A 14,305-nucleotide genomic window follows, 5' to 3' on the forward strand; every position below is an offset into this window, starting at 1 on the left:
TTGTGCTTGCTAATCACATAAGCACTCTTTTGCTTATATGCATGGGAAATTATTTAGACTTTTGATCATTTATTTTAATTCAGATCTTTTTAACCATCAGTTGATGGGCCAAAATACATGTTTTAGCTCCAGTTGGGCCCCAGTCACCTGTGCCTAGAGACCATGTGGCAACCACTTTAAACAAGGGAAAAAATGTATATTCTTCTACAACTGGTTGGTGAGTGGTTGTTGGAGGTGGCTGTGGGAGAAATTGGTTGCAAGTTGTCAAATTTTCTAAAAAACTTTTAAAGAAATGTTGTGTAGACCGGAAATTCACCTTAAATGCAAACTTCATCTTTGCACTTTTCAGAGTTGGTGTGTTTCATGCAAACCACAGGCAACACCTGAATCTGCTACTAACCAAAGCAGTCTGTTCAGCACCATGTAGCTTTTTGTAACCACTTTCATCACTGCAACTTTCAGCAACCGACTGCAAAACGTTTGCCAACCAGTCAGAGATTGCACATTTTGCCCTTGTGACTCGTGGTTTCCAGGTTGTTGCCAGCTGGTCTTTAGGTCTGCATGTCAGGGTTCCTCCCTGTTGGAATCCCAGTATGATTTACTGTTGGTGTCTTGCTGCAAACACCCCTAAACTACAGTGTCTTGTGTGTGTGTGTGTGTGTGTGTGTGTGTGTGTGTGTGTGTGTGTGTGTGTGTGTGTGTGTGTGTGTGTGTGTGTAGGAAACACACAAGCATACACAGTGCTATATCACTTAGCTTTAAGGGCGCAATGCTATTAAAGAAAAATCAGAAAACAAAGAGAAAGGACTTTAATTTAATGGTCAGTGTAAGTGAATTTCCATTTCTTCCTAAATCTCATCACCACTATGATAGCATTTGCAGTCTGAAGCAAATTCTGGAAAGTAAACAAAAATGCAAAGCAAACATAAAGTATGTGGCAAATAAATTATGCTGTTTAAAATGATGATTTTTGCCATCATTCTTTTTGTTACAAAGAGCAAAGGCACAAAGTACAAAAGGCTGAAATGCAAGCAAATTTATTTTCATCTAATGTAGACAGATAATTCAGATTTTGTGTATGAATGCTAATATTCAGAAGTCTCAGGTGGACCCACTGCTTCCTCGTAATATTTTCTTTTTGGTTTTAGCAATAATGTCACAGACATAGTCTTTTTCTATATCTACTGCTCATTCATGCTGCATATTCATGCCCCATGGAACAGTTCAAATATTATTTCTTTCAGAGATTCTTTGTGTCTGTCCTGTGTTTCAACACTTTTAAAATTCTCTCTCGGATGCCAATAAGGTAAAAGCAAATATTGAATTGTCCTCACTTCGTCCACTCCATCTTTCTCAAATCTTTTTCTTTCTCCAGAGATCCTTGAGAAAGTGGGAGAGAAAGACACAGGCAGGAAGAAATGAGGCAATAGCGATAGTTTCAACTCATTGTGGTAAACCTCAGTGGTTCTTGAAAGTTGCCATGGATACAAACCCAGCCTGTATGGATGTGGAAAAAAAATGTTTTGTCAGGATGTATCAAACTCTTCAAAAATATCTTCTGTATTTCTACAGACTACGCTTTAGACATATTTGCACTGCTTTCTTTCTGAGCGACATGCTGTGGGGTACTTTTTTCCTACCAGAAAATCATACAGTGTTAACAATTTAAGCGCAAATGTGCAAATGCAAAGATTTTGCTTTTGTTTTTTTTATATATCCATGGCAACTTGTAGAGTGGTGAACAAAGACAATAGCATAGCACGAACTTCATTGCTGTGTCTTTGGACAAGTTATGCTGTTTAAGCTGAAAGGATAATACAAAACCACAGAACAGTATTGAATCAAGTATGGTCGGCAAAACCGCTGTCGTCTCTCAGCACCTCTGAATGTTAACGCACGACGACCTTGCTATTTAGCTCTGCAACCCATTCCTTCACCCATCCCTTTGCCCAGCTGTACCACACTGATAAGGTATATTAGTGAGTGTGCTCCTTCCATTTCTGCTACATGTGAGCATAACAAGTCATGGATTCACTGCGAGTATGATTAAAAGCAATGATGGGTAGAGTGTCAATTTGATCATATCTATAAAAAAACAGAAAAGCAAGTTTTGCTATTTGAAAAATGTAAAAAAAATGTAGTTAAGATTGTAGGAAATGACTGCAAAGTTCTATCTATCTATGTAGATACACACACACATATATCTCTGTCTATCTAGATAGCTCTAGATCTAGACAACACTTTAGTTAGTATTTTGTGTTAATACTTGTTTATTACTCAGTATTAAAGTTGCATTCATATTAACAGCACAGTCCACAACTTCCCTGTCACAACACTACCTCTACTAGTTAAGGAAAGACAAAAAAGATTAGGAAAAAACACATTGGGGTTTGGGTGATTTGACATTACTCTGAACAAAAACCTAACAAAAAAAAACTGTCGAGTGGACATTTAAGATAATCAGCTTTGGTTAAGCTGCTGCAACATTATAACTGAGGATTTCTTTTTGTGCCAAGAATAATCAAGAAGGTTAAACAGAAATATGAACCAGTATCAAATAAGTTTTACACCCATGGCTGTATTTCATGTTGAATTATATTACTTTGGGGATTCATCTTATAAAATTTGACATGAGGAATTATGTGCCTTCTGACAGATAATATTGCTTTTTGCCATTCAGATACTGCAAATGCGTTCTTCAGAAATCCTCAGAGACAGTTAAATTAAGAAAACACATTGTGTATTATACAGTGTTTTCTCAATAGGAAGAAAATAAATCACCCCTCGTTTCATAGTAAATTAAGAAAAAACAGCAGCCTGTGGTTTTTTTATCCGCTGCTAAAAACAAGTATTATTTGGTCTAAACTTACAGTGCAATCATCTGGTGAAGTCCCTGTCTTCGCGGATGAAGAGCACAACATGGAATCCTTTGAAAGGAAACAGTGAACAGGTGAGGGAAAAGCACATAAAATCATGCCAGAGGCTAAACTTGTTAAAATGCAACAGCCATTTGTTGTATGAGGTGATGTCAGAGGGACAAAGGTAATTGGCAGTAACATGATGTTGGTCATGATGATTTGACCCTCTGCAACCATAACCCTTTTTGACCCCTGCAAAAGAATCTGTTATAATCTACTGGAAGCTATTTAGGGACAGAAAACTCATTCATTTCACCACAGCAGTAAAGTAGTAGCTTGACAGTATGTGATTAGTAATTGGTAACATTAAACTGATCCCCATCTGACAATGAGACTTGCACCTGCAACTGTATTTGCTGATATTTTGGTTCTAAAGTTAAAGAAATGGCATCGCTTTGCTAATACCAAATAAATGCTCTGTATTGTTTAAATGAGGTATACTTTTAGACAAGGCATTGACATTTTTTAACTTTGTTCATTGTCATCTTGTTATTTCTTACATCTCAAGCATTCAAGCTATTCATGCTACTAAGATGGTCTGTAATACTCATAGCCCATAGTAATTATTTCTGTATTTATAAATACAAGTTGTGAAAAATGTAAGAAAATTCATAACCCTACTTTTCATCCCGGAGTATGTCTCAGCTTTTATATGCTGACATCTCAGGAATGTCTGAAAAGAATTCAAATCTCAGATCATTACACAAATGTGCCATTGTTACAGTAGTCCCTCACTGAAGGCTTTGTATAAACGCGAACAGTGCCCCCCTCTTGCTTTCAGGTAGATTCCTGGAGCACTCTGTCTACAGCAAACAGCAGAGGCATCTGTGGTCCACGTATACCCCAACATCCACCTACTGTACATCTCAGTGCGAACATCTCTCCAACGCAGTGCGGCTTTAAGAGAACCGGGGCTCTTAAATCTGAGCTTGGCTCCTCCTACCTCCATGATGTCAGTCGGAGGGAGAGCGAGAGGGAGAGAGGTGAGCAGCATTGAGGAACTGAGTTCATACAATACTACTGAGACATCTACAGCTTAGCAGACAGATACGGTGAACCGCCTATCCCGGCTCCTGTAAGTGATGCTGCACTGAGGCACACTTTGATCCAACTCCACTGGGGGGGCGATGCGCTCTATGCATCCCGCATTTAAGAGTTTTTTTGGGGGAGAGCGCGTACAGCCTTGAATCAGTCAAAACAAGTGGTTATAACATTAAAATAGGTTTAAGCTTTCACTTCTTCATCAGAAGTCTCTCTCTGTTTTTTTCGCCCTCTTGGATTTAAGTTTGATGTGCGGTTTAAGAGGCTTTTAACGCACACACGTGCAAGTTTGCTGCCAGCTGGCGAAAATAGGAATTTCAAGGCAAATTAGGCTAGAGAGACAAAGTTTATGTAAAACAAGCGTGGATCACTGCGTATCTCCGCCTGTGGGATTGTGAGCCCAATACATCCGAAGAGGAATTACAGCGTCCTTTAAGTTGATCGCTGTGCATGCCCTTTTTCTCTTGCACGCGAGGACCACATTTTTTTAGCACATGGATAAGTTTTTGTAGTGGATAACATTTTTTCTACGCTTCTTACCGATTTTGATGAGGATCCTTTCTGCCCGTTTCCCCCACTTCACATTAATTCATGGCACTTCTTTTTTGTGAATCAGTGATGTCTCTGCGCGACGGTACTCACGGTTGATTTTTTTCATCGTATTCGAACGGAAAGGTAAGCTTCGCTCATATTTACTACTTTACTGTTAAAAACAAAATGCATTTTACTTTAGCGCTCTCTGAATGTAAGCGCATATGACCGCTCTATCCTGTGTGCGTATTTGGAGAGCTCCATAGCCTAATTTATTTACTCTGTACGTACTGAAATTTCGGTAAGGGTGAGGACATGAAGTATATATATATATATATAAAATCAAGGACAACAACATAAACTGGGCGAAATTCGGGGACTGTAAAGCATAAAAGGTAGTTCGGTAGTGTTGCGACAGTGGGTAATTTTGATGCTGAGTAGGTTTTCCTAGAGCTGCTCCAAAGATATAATAGGCGTCCCCGTGAACCGAGTGTAAATACAAATTATCCATTTACACGGTGCATCGTGGAGCATCTAAGCGGAGTTGTCGCACCATGAATGTGTACCGCGTGGCCGGTCACGACTTCGGGCTTTATTTAGTCTTGCTCGTTGCTGATCGCTAGATAGATAGGCCTACTTTCCAAGAGCATCCAACAACAGGGACTTTTCAGCGCAGGTTTCTCAACAGCTTGGCCGCTAAGCTCGGTGCGTGGGTGCGCGGCAACAGCGCGCTCCTGGTCAAGCGGTTTAGCTGTCACAGACCATAACCTCAGGGGCTTTCATCCTGTTCACACTTCTACTCGGGGGAAGAGGGGGGGAAGCAAACACGGACTGAATTTGTTCGAGGAATAATAGTTCAAATAGTCAATATGAATTCCACTTCTTCCTAGAATTAAACACCACGGTTGGCTTTTGTAGATAATTTGCTATACCTGACCCGCATGCATATTATTATTGTGGCTGTTTTGAGAGGCCTGTTAAACTCAGTATTTCCTGGAGAATAACTTCAAATGGTAATGTGAAGCTCCCGAGATGTGCCAGATATTTTGGCAATATCCTCGGCGGTTTATATTAAAAAGGGAGTCAGTGGATGATGGAAGCAAGGTATATACTTTATTTGCAAAACACAAAAAAATATTTTATCATTCACATCCACATTTTAAAATCGCCAAACGCAACTGAACCAACTGACTGTAGTCTTTAATATCCTTGCATGACATGCTCCAAATTTGTTTTATGGCTCTTAGAGGTTGAACTACAGCACTACCGAGTGCTGAGTTTTGGGAGTCATTAACTTGCTCAGGGACACACTATGTGTTCTGAAGAGCTAATACAGTAAGTAACTGTGGTGTCAGGGATTCTTACCAGGAATGGTGTCTTTCTGCATTTGCGTTCAAACTCTTTCCACAGTTATAATTAGTTTATATAATACAGTTAATTAAGGATTTCTCCACAATCTAAGTTCATTTTAGTTCCTCTCTTGGGTGACTTTCTGATGACACACTGTAGCAGATAGCAGAAGGTGTCCTTTTCATTCTTCATCAACTATGACTTATTAAATTTGACTACCTGTATAAAATGTATCTTTTCTGAAATGATTTCAGAATCCACAATGGAAAACTTTTGAAACATTTTGGAAGCGTCTTTCCACATCATTAAGAGAGACATTTATATTTTAGCACTTATTCATAATAGTGCATTTTTTCACAAGTTTTTCATAAGTTTTATTATTTTGATAGTTTCTCTGACTATTTAGGATTGAATTTAGGATTAGTCAACCCAGACCCATAAATAAAAATTTAATACGATTTTAAAATGTACTTACAAGTTAAATTTAACTTGAGAGATGACGTAAAACTGCACCAATCGAATCGATCACTGATTTAACTTTTGGATTTCCATGTATGGACTGCCCTCTTGAGGTCCATGATTACAGCACTGATATTTAGCTTGTCATCTTGGAAATAGCGGAGGTCATTTGTTTACCTGTGTAGTAAAAGTCTTCTTATGCTAATCTAAGTATTAAATTGATTCAGAGGTGAATATGCAGTGGCTCAGTCAGCCAAACAGCATTGCTTGAATCTACTTAAACATTATGCTAGATATTATGAATCAGAACTTTTTTTTATGTAGTAGGTAACCCTCTTTTTTAGTTGAACTTCACTCTACATACATTGCTGGTATTATTTCCATATCGAGGATATTTTTTCTTGCAGTATATTACCTTGCACTATTATATTGTCTAAGCACTACAGCTCAGGCAATATAGACATTGCTGAAGTTTCCCAAGAGAAAACAACTTTTGTTCCACCACCATGTGAAGAGAATTGGTCTAGCGGTGTGCGCTAAAAAAGAACTGACTGATCATGACAGAAACCTGGTCTGTCAGACTGTCAGCGATCCTTAAAGCTGTTAAAAGGGAAAATGCTCATGACAATCAAACGTATTCCATCTACTGGTGCCCTCTCTTTAAAATCTCTTTGGATCCACAGGCAATATTGATATACAACTGTGGTAAAAACCTGGCTTTGACAGTTAAAGGACTCCAAATGTCAGAGTAACTACACTGAAAGTTTCCAATAAGGGTATCTTTTAGGGGTGAAGGTAGGAGGTGGCAGTAGATGTATGTCTCCTCTCCCGCTGCTCCCTTCAGCAGTTGCAAACCACAGGAAGACCTGTCCATCACACTGTCGTGGAAAGTGATCTCGGGCCAGCCTGCTCCTCTTCGCTGTGTTTCCCAAGAGGGAGGCTTGAGTTTGCCTACTGGATTCAACCTGCTGTCTGGGGCTCAAAATAGCATTTCAGCAGACTAGTGAAATGTAAGCAAAGGAGACACTCTGACTGACACCTAGAATCCCCCTCCTCTTACTTTTTCCTCCTCCAGCATAATTCCTTTCTCACCTAGCTGATCCCTTATGGACAGGTTTTTAAAGAAGTGTGACAAGTGAAAATCACTGCACTTGTTGAAAATCATGGTTCAGAGAAAAGATCCCACATCAAATTAATAGAATACCAGGAGTAAATATGTTCAAGGGCAAGGTGTACCTCTCACTTGTTAAATAGTTAATATTTTAACTTCATTAGTTAAATAGCTACAAATGTGTATTTATCCTGATGTATATGTATATCTGAAATAGAAAAAAAAGTGCATTTGCAACACCCATTAGCGATGCAAGGGTGTCTTGCTTATTACTACATTTGTACTCCTGCATGTACTGAATGAAAAACATACTACACGCCTTCATCCTGCAGCACATTATTGTCACTTACCAGAAAGAGGAGATCTAGATCATGCTTTGATCTTTTCTGTTTTTTTCACTTCAGCGAATCACATCCCATTTAAGGATGTAATTTAAACTTCATTTTGCGTCGTGCGAGCTCAGCCTTGCACTGCCTGGCGATCATCACAGTAAAGCAATTGCTGCTCACTCTAAGAAAGATGCACACTTCAAAGTAAAGTGTGTCACGGTTACTAATAGGATATATCTCATCGATATTTTGACGTGACAGTACAGCACTGCTAATATTGCACGTGTAGAATGAGTAACCCTCACACAGATCAATGTCATCTCGCTTTTTTTTCTGTTCAACTGTTCTTTAATGAGTCTCGTGCGACTGCTTTGTGAAATGTGGGAAGTCTGTGTCTACACATTTCATGAATGCCTTGCAATTGTTGGAGATTCAAAACCAGCTTAATTAAATTCTTATTTTTAATCAATTCCCCTTTGTCAGCGGGCAGAAAGCTTCAATAGCTATGAACGCTGTTGCCTTGCCAATTTAGAGGACCCCTGTAGTGCAGTTTAGGTAGTCATACTTTTTCTACAGAATACTGTCTCAAATGGATGGAAATTTTATAAAGTAGGTAATATTATACCTGGATAGCAACAAGTCAGGTATGCGTACAAATTTAAAGCAGAATCTGTAAACTGTTGTGTCGTGGCTGTCATACACATTTGCCATCCTTCGAAGCAAATGTGTGTTTGATTTCAAGGCAGCCGCCTTGTGAATACAAATCGATATCTTGTGGATATTCATATAAGGTTAACAAACACTCACTGGGAAAGTTATTAGCTGTTAATTGTGCTGCAATGCAGATGGGTGGTTGTGGCTGTGGGGTGGGGGTATGCTTATAAGACTTTTAAGACTTTACCCTTACATGTTGATTAAAAACAGACCAGTAATATAATATTCCTGTCCCCCCCCCAAAAAAAAAATCTAGCAAAGAAGGATGCACTTTTGTAATAAGACTTAACTTCTGCCTATTAATGCATATGTGGCAAAACCTCAGTGGAGACCAGCGCAGCTGTGGGTGACACTACGGAATACAGTCTCTTGAGTAAATCCAAGAACGTTAAATGAATGAACTCATAGAAAATGCTAGCTAGCAAATCACATCACACATAGAGTAACTCACTTAATAACAGGTAAGGGTTCAGGGGGCAACATGTATTTGGTGTCACTGGGCAAACAAATTAATAATAACCGTGTGGTATATTAAATTAAAATGCTCTCACAGAGATCTAGTCTCTACTTCTCTCCTATCCTCTTTCTAGGTTTTCAAACAATAGAAAATTTAGCCTGTGACTGCAGACTTTAGTACGTTAGTAACCTTATTAGACCAAATCAGGCGAGCTGTACACATTAGTATAGTGAATGGAAAAGCCAAGATAGGAGGTATAACACAGTGGCGTAATGTGATAAGCAGGGGTAAACAGGGTTTGAGTTTTTGTAGCATATTGACATATTTTTAGCTTGTAGTATGTGCATATGTCCATGTGCTCAGAACTGAAAGGGGGGAGCTGCAGGAGGGCTGCCATTTTTAAAATCTGGCTTTTTTTTCCTGCAACCTTTTCTCACTTTCTGCCTACTGCAGCTTTAACCAGTGGAAAGCAGTCAATATTTATGCTACAATATGTGCTGAATTGTAAGGTATTACTCAGTATCGTCTTCCGATGAGCTACCTGGATTTTAGCAATCGAGGATCTTGCGCTTTGGCAAGCTTTTGTACTTGTACAAAAGAAAAATGCATAACAGACTCAAACGAATTGGGACTCTGTGCTTGAAAAGTCATCAGTGAATATTGTTAACTTATGTGAAATCAGCCTCACTGTGTTTTAAACATTTTTGCCTCGCAAACAGCAAACTGTGTACAGTTTAAATTTAATGCTGGAGATAAAACATTTGCTAGCATGTAATGAAGTTCAGATTAAATTTCTCTAATTTGACTAATGGTGGCTCTCGCAATAAATCATTTCACGTTGTTGTTTCCTTCCACTGCTCTTACTTAAAACAATGCTTTTATCATACTGTGCTAGTTTACGCACACACGGACGTTCATGAAATATTTGAGAGCTCGATTGTTTACATTCCAAACAAATGATACTCTCCATTAATAGCTGCTGTCAAGCGGTACAACTCCAAGTGTCTGTGTATGTGCATGTGTGTGTGTGTGTGTGTGTGTGTGCGTTCATGCATGGAAGCAACAGTGCTTAAGGCTCATTTCTGCTTTTTCCAAATGAGCCAAAGCCTGCGTGTGGATGCGCTTTATAAGGACACTACTGTAGCATATTGACTTAGACCGACTCATATATGATGGCGGAACAGCAGAACAGTGGTTAGTACTGCCTCAAAGCAAAAGGGCGCCTGCGTGGGTTCTCTCTTTGTACACTGGCTTCCTCCCACAGTCCAGAGACATACAAGTTAGTTAAATTGGTGATTCCAAATTGGCTGTAGGTGTGAATGTGAGCATGAGTGGTTGTCTGTCTGTCTCTCTGTGTTAGCCTGTGATAGATTGGCGACCTGTCCAGCGTGTACTCTGCTTTTGCCCTATGACAGCTGGGCTCCAACCCCCCACAGCAACTCTCAAATGGACAAGCGGTTAGGGAAATGGATGGATATAAATGAAGCTTTTATCCATTTTTTTGGTTCTTTTTTTTTTTCTTCAGGCAAAGTAGTTTGTTAACAACTTTTGAAAGCAAACTATTTCATTGTAACACTGAACCTAACTGCTTTCATACTTCTCAATAAAAATATTAAATGGTTCATTACGGCGATGAAATGGATTGATGGAATGCATGAACTACTAGCCTTTACGTGTCCGCTTGCTCAACAGATGTCATCAAAGGTTAATTGTGTAAAACTGCCATTAATTTGCTCTCAAAGACATGGGAAGGATGTTGGCTCATAACTAGTTAGGATGAAGAGGTCAAGTTGAAAACTCTCCATGAGGGAAAATAGTACTAATTACAGCAGAACTTGAATACCGTGTAATTTTCTGCACTGACATTGTGCGTTCTGTCTTTCTCTCTTCTTTTTTCCCCCTCTGGCTCGTCTGTCATGACAGATTTGCTGCAGTGAAAGTGAGGCTCCCATCTACTCTTGAGTATGGACTTAGCAAGTCAGGCTCATGTGCTGGTGGTCTTGCTCACCTGTGTGGTCTTACAATGCCAGGCCCAGGAGAGGGACTACACAGTGAAGGAGGAGCAACCAGAGAACGTCCGAATTGGGAATCTGCGCAAGGACCTGGACCTGAACCTAGACCCCAGCATCAGGCTATCCTCGCCGTTGCAGTTCAAGCCTGTGTATAAAACGGGCGATGTGCCTTTGGTGAGGGTGGAGGCTAACACAGGGGAGATCTTTACCACCAATCACAGAATTGACCGGGAGAAGCTGTGCTCCGGGGTCTTCAATGAGAAACGCTGCTATTACGAGATTGAGGTGGCAGTGTTGCCGGATGAGATCTTCAGATTGGTCAAGATCCGCTTCCTGATTGAGGATGTGAATGACAACGCACCCCTTTTCCAGTCCACTGTAATAAACATCTCCATCCCAGAGAACACAGCCATTAACACACGATACCCGGTGCCCTCAGCATTTGACCCTGATGTTGGGATCAATGGGATCCAACATTATGAACTAGTCAAGGTGAGGATTAAGCCTGTTTCATTATTGATATCTAAAAAGAGAAAAAAAGGAATAAAGTATTTTGTTGTGGTCTTTGAAATCATATTAATGTTAAAATGGAAAATGAAATAAGGCAGTATTTCCTTATACATTAGTGAATTTTCAAAAGATTATTGGAAGTATTGGAAGAATCAAGTTTTTTAAATATCTGGTTCAAAGTGGATTTTGTAATGAGCTTTTTCATTAATGAACCTGAAATGTTTAACAGACCTCCGATGGATCTAATGCTTTTTGTTGGTTCTTCCGATTTCGGAAGTTGTATTTGATTCTTTTACGAATTACGATTTTGTTTAAAAATCACTGTGTCTGAGTCCCTAGCACTAATGTATCCCTGTTTTGTTTGATATGTGCTGAACTCTCAACTGTAACAAATTCATTAATAATCAAACACATCCAGGTATCAGAAAAGAATTTCCACGTAAAGACTAATTAAAATATCTACTTCACTATAATACTCCATGCTGGCAGCCTAAACTAATTGCTGTTTCTTCCAAATTAAATGGAGTAGTAAGTGACTGAAAGAATATGGCCCGAAGCACTGTGTTACTGGAACAGCATTCAAGGTACACGTTTACTGAAAGGACTAAATAAAATAAATAAACTTTAATTGTCTGTTAGGTATGTAACTTTCCGAGCAGTTACAGCCGCACATTTGAGAGATTGAAAACGATTGTAGTAATTTGTTTTGGAGAAACACTTTTAAAGAACAAACACACAATGGAAAGTATGAAATTAATTGTCTGACTTTCTTCGAAGCAAGCACAATATTCAGTGCTCACATTATTGATTAAGCTGTGACAAACTCTTATGCCTGCAACATGCCACCTGTGTACATCAGGTCTGAATAGCTGACTATTTGTTAATTAATGAGCTCTTACATCATTTTTCTTTTTCAGTTTTGTAGACTTCATTTAATACGACTCAGATTCTGCATTAGCTGATTCTTTAAACCCTTCATAGTGCTGTAGAGTGTAGTGCTATCGTGTATATATGCATACTGCAAATGAATTCACAATTTGCATTGAAAATATGACCTACTTTTTCATACAGTGCAATATGTTGGAGAGTCTAAAAGATTAGATACCAGCCATTAATATCTCCATATGTTTTTCATTAGTAGAGAAGGCTGTAAAAAGGGTATGTTTTCACTGTGTATTAACAGAGAACATGTAGCAGAAAGTGCAGACACAGCATAAACTGCATGTCCAATTTCCAGCAACAGGTTACATATGCTAAACATAGCGCATTAAAGCAGGTGTAAAGGAATAAACTGTATTGTTGTAATATGCATCCAGTACAGAACTAGGAAAAGCCTTTTTTCTGCACTGTAATATTCTTTGTTACCTAATGAATTCAGCTCCAAGTTGAAAAATGTAAGATATTATCATGTGTTCTTCAATTACAGTCTAGACAACACTAAAGGCTTTGCAGATAAGTAGTGAATATTACATGATCACATAAAACGAAATTATATAACTGTAATAATAACAAATGCAAAAAAGTTGTTGTACTTAAGGGAACGGTGTGAGGCAGCATGACAAGTCCACCGTGGAGTCTCAGATGACGTTAACATTGTGTAGGAATGAACAGAATCATTGCTGTCTGTGTCTGCCTTGAATACCAATTTGCATTTTTAAAGAGTCTCCCCACTGCCAAGACCTCTCCAGCGCAATGTCCTGAATTGTTCATGCCTGGAAAATCACCAACCAAATGTTCTGCTCATTACGATGATCATTTGCAATAATTTTCTTTACCCTTTCTACAATATGGAGCTTTCTAAAAACTGTACCTAGGCTGTGGTTGTGTTATCTTTTCCAGGAAAGTCTTCTTTCAGCATCCTTGGCTCCACAGCCCTGTTTCGGTACTTCTCATTATATTCTCATTGTATTCAAGATTAATTTGCTTGTATCCCAGGTTCCATATGAGTAAAACGATGTAGGGTGAAGCATTAAAGTGAGTTGGATGCACTTTCAGCCTTTGGTATGTTTTATTTCAGTGGTGAAGTAGAAAGCCAGGGGTTTAGGGGGGAAGGAATGTGTAAGCAATTCCTAGAATAGCTCTTGGCCGCTAAGCCACCCTTGGACTATCTTTGTATGGTCCTGTGAGATTTGTCTCAGAAGCTCCCTCAGAATGATAGTTTGCCCAGTTTTTTTCTCGTGTTGTACAGGGCACAGTGCTAAAATTGCTTCCATTGTGTAGCACAATGAGCCATACTCAGTGGTGTGTCACTCCACATGTAACTTGCCTGAGTTGTCAATATACAGAAGAAATGAAAGAAACATGGTGGCCTTTTTTGTGCAACTTCCTTCTTTTTCAAAGCCAAGAGGGACAACGGGTAATTTCGTCCTACACAGTGCTCCAGCTCCACATATAATGGTTGGTAATCATACTTTGAGCAAAACTCCACCATCAGTGCAGCGGTGTGTTACGTCACCTGAATTGAATAGAAGTTGTCCTAAGAAATGGTCAAGGTCAGAGAAAGTAATCACATGCATGACTGGAGAAGAATCCCCCACGAAGGGAGATTTGATCACTACATATTCACAGGATAAGTCGGGTCAACACAGAAACGTACTCAGGACTAAATGAGATTTTAGCGTTTGTTTTCCTCTCGCTTTTTACAATTTCAAAAGTTGGCACCGTTCTTTATTCCGGTGCTTGGTGCTTGACATGTGCCCTTGCATTCACGTCAGCATCTTTCAGTAGATTTAAAATAGAATATATTTAGTTTAAATTTGATTCTGTCACTAGCTTGACTATGTTCCACTAATAAAACAATGTCTGTATTTAGGGCATTTATGCTTAACCTTATTCCAACAACATATTTTGTCTGAAGTTATTTCCAAGGCCCA

General features: G+C 39.1%; 1 protein-coding gene across 2 annotated transcripts in view; it reads left to right on the forward strand.

Annotated features, from left to right (window-relative positions):
• Window positions 1–3,624: 3,624 nt before the first annotated feature.
• pcdh11 (protocadherin 11) overlaps window positions 3,625–14,305 on the forward strand; it is a 134,187-nt gene continuing 123,506 nt past the window's right edge. The window contains exons 1-2 of one of the 2 annotated variants that reach the window (XM_005913395.3): window positions 3,625–4,634; window positions 10,834–11,414. In XM_005913395.3, the coding sequence (XP_005913457.1) occupies window positions 10,875–11,414 (540 nt within the window). In that variant the 5' untranslated portion in view covers window positions 3,625–4,634; window positions 10,834–10,874. The remainder of the gene's footprint in view (window positions 4,635–10,833; window positions 11,415–14,305) is intronic. The other variant, XM_005913396.3, reaches the window with a different exon arrangement.

This window comes from Haplochromis burtoni, unplaced genomic scaffold (genome assembly GCF_018398535.1).
Source record: "Haplochromis burtoni strain Fernald_Lab_line unplaced genomic scaffold, NCSU_Asbu1 Contig_4, whole genome shotgun sequence".
Classification (NCBI taxonomy): domain Eukaryota; kingdom Metazoa; phylum Chordata; class Actinopteri; order Cichliformes; family Cichlidae; genus Haplochromis; species Haplochromis burtoni.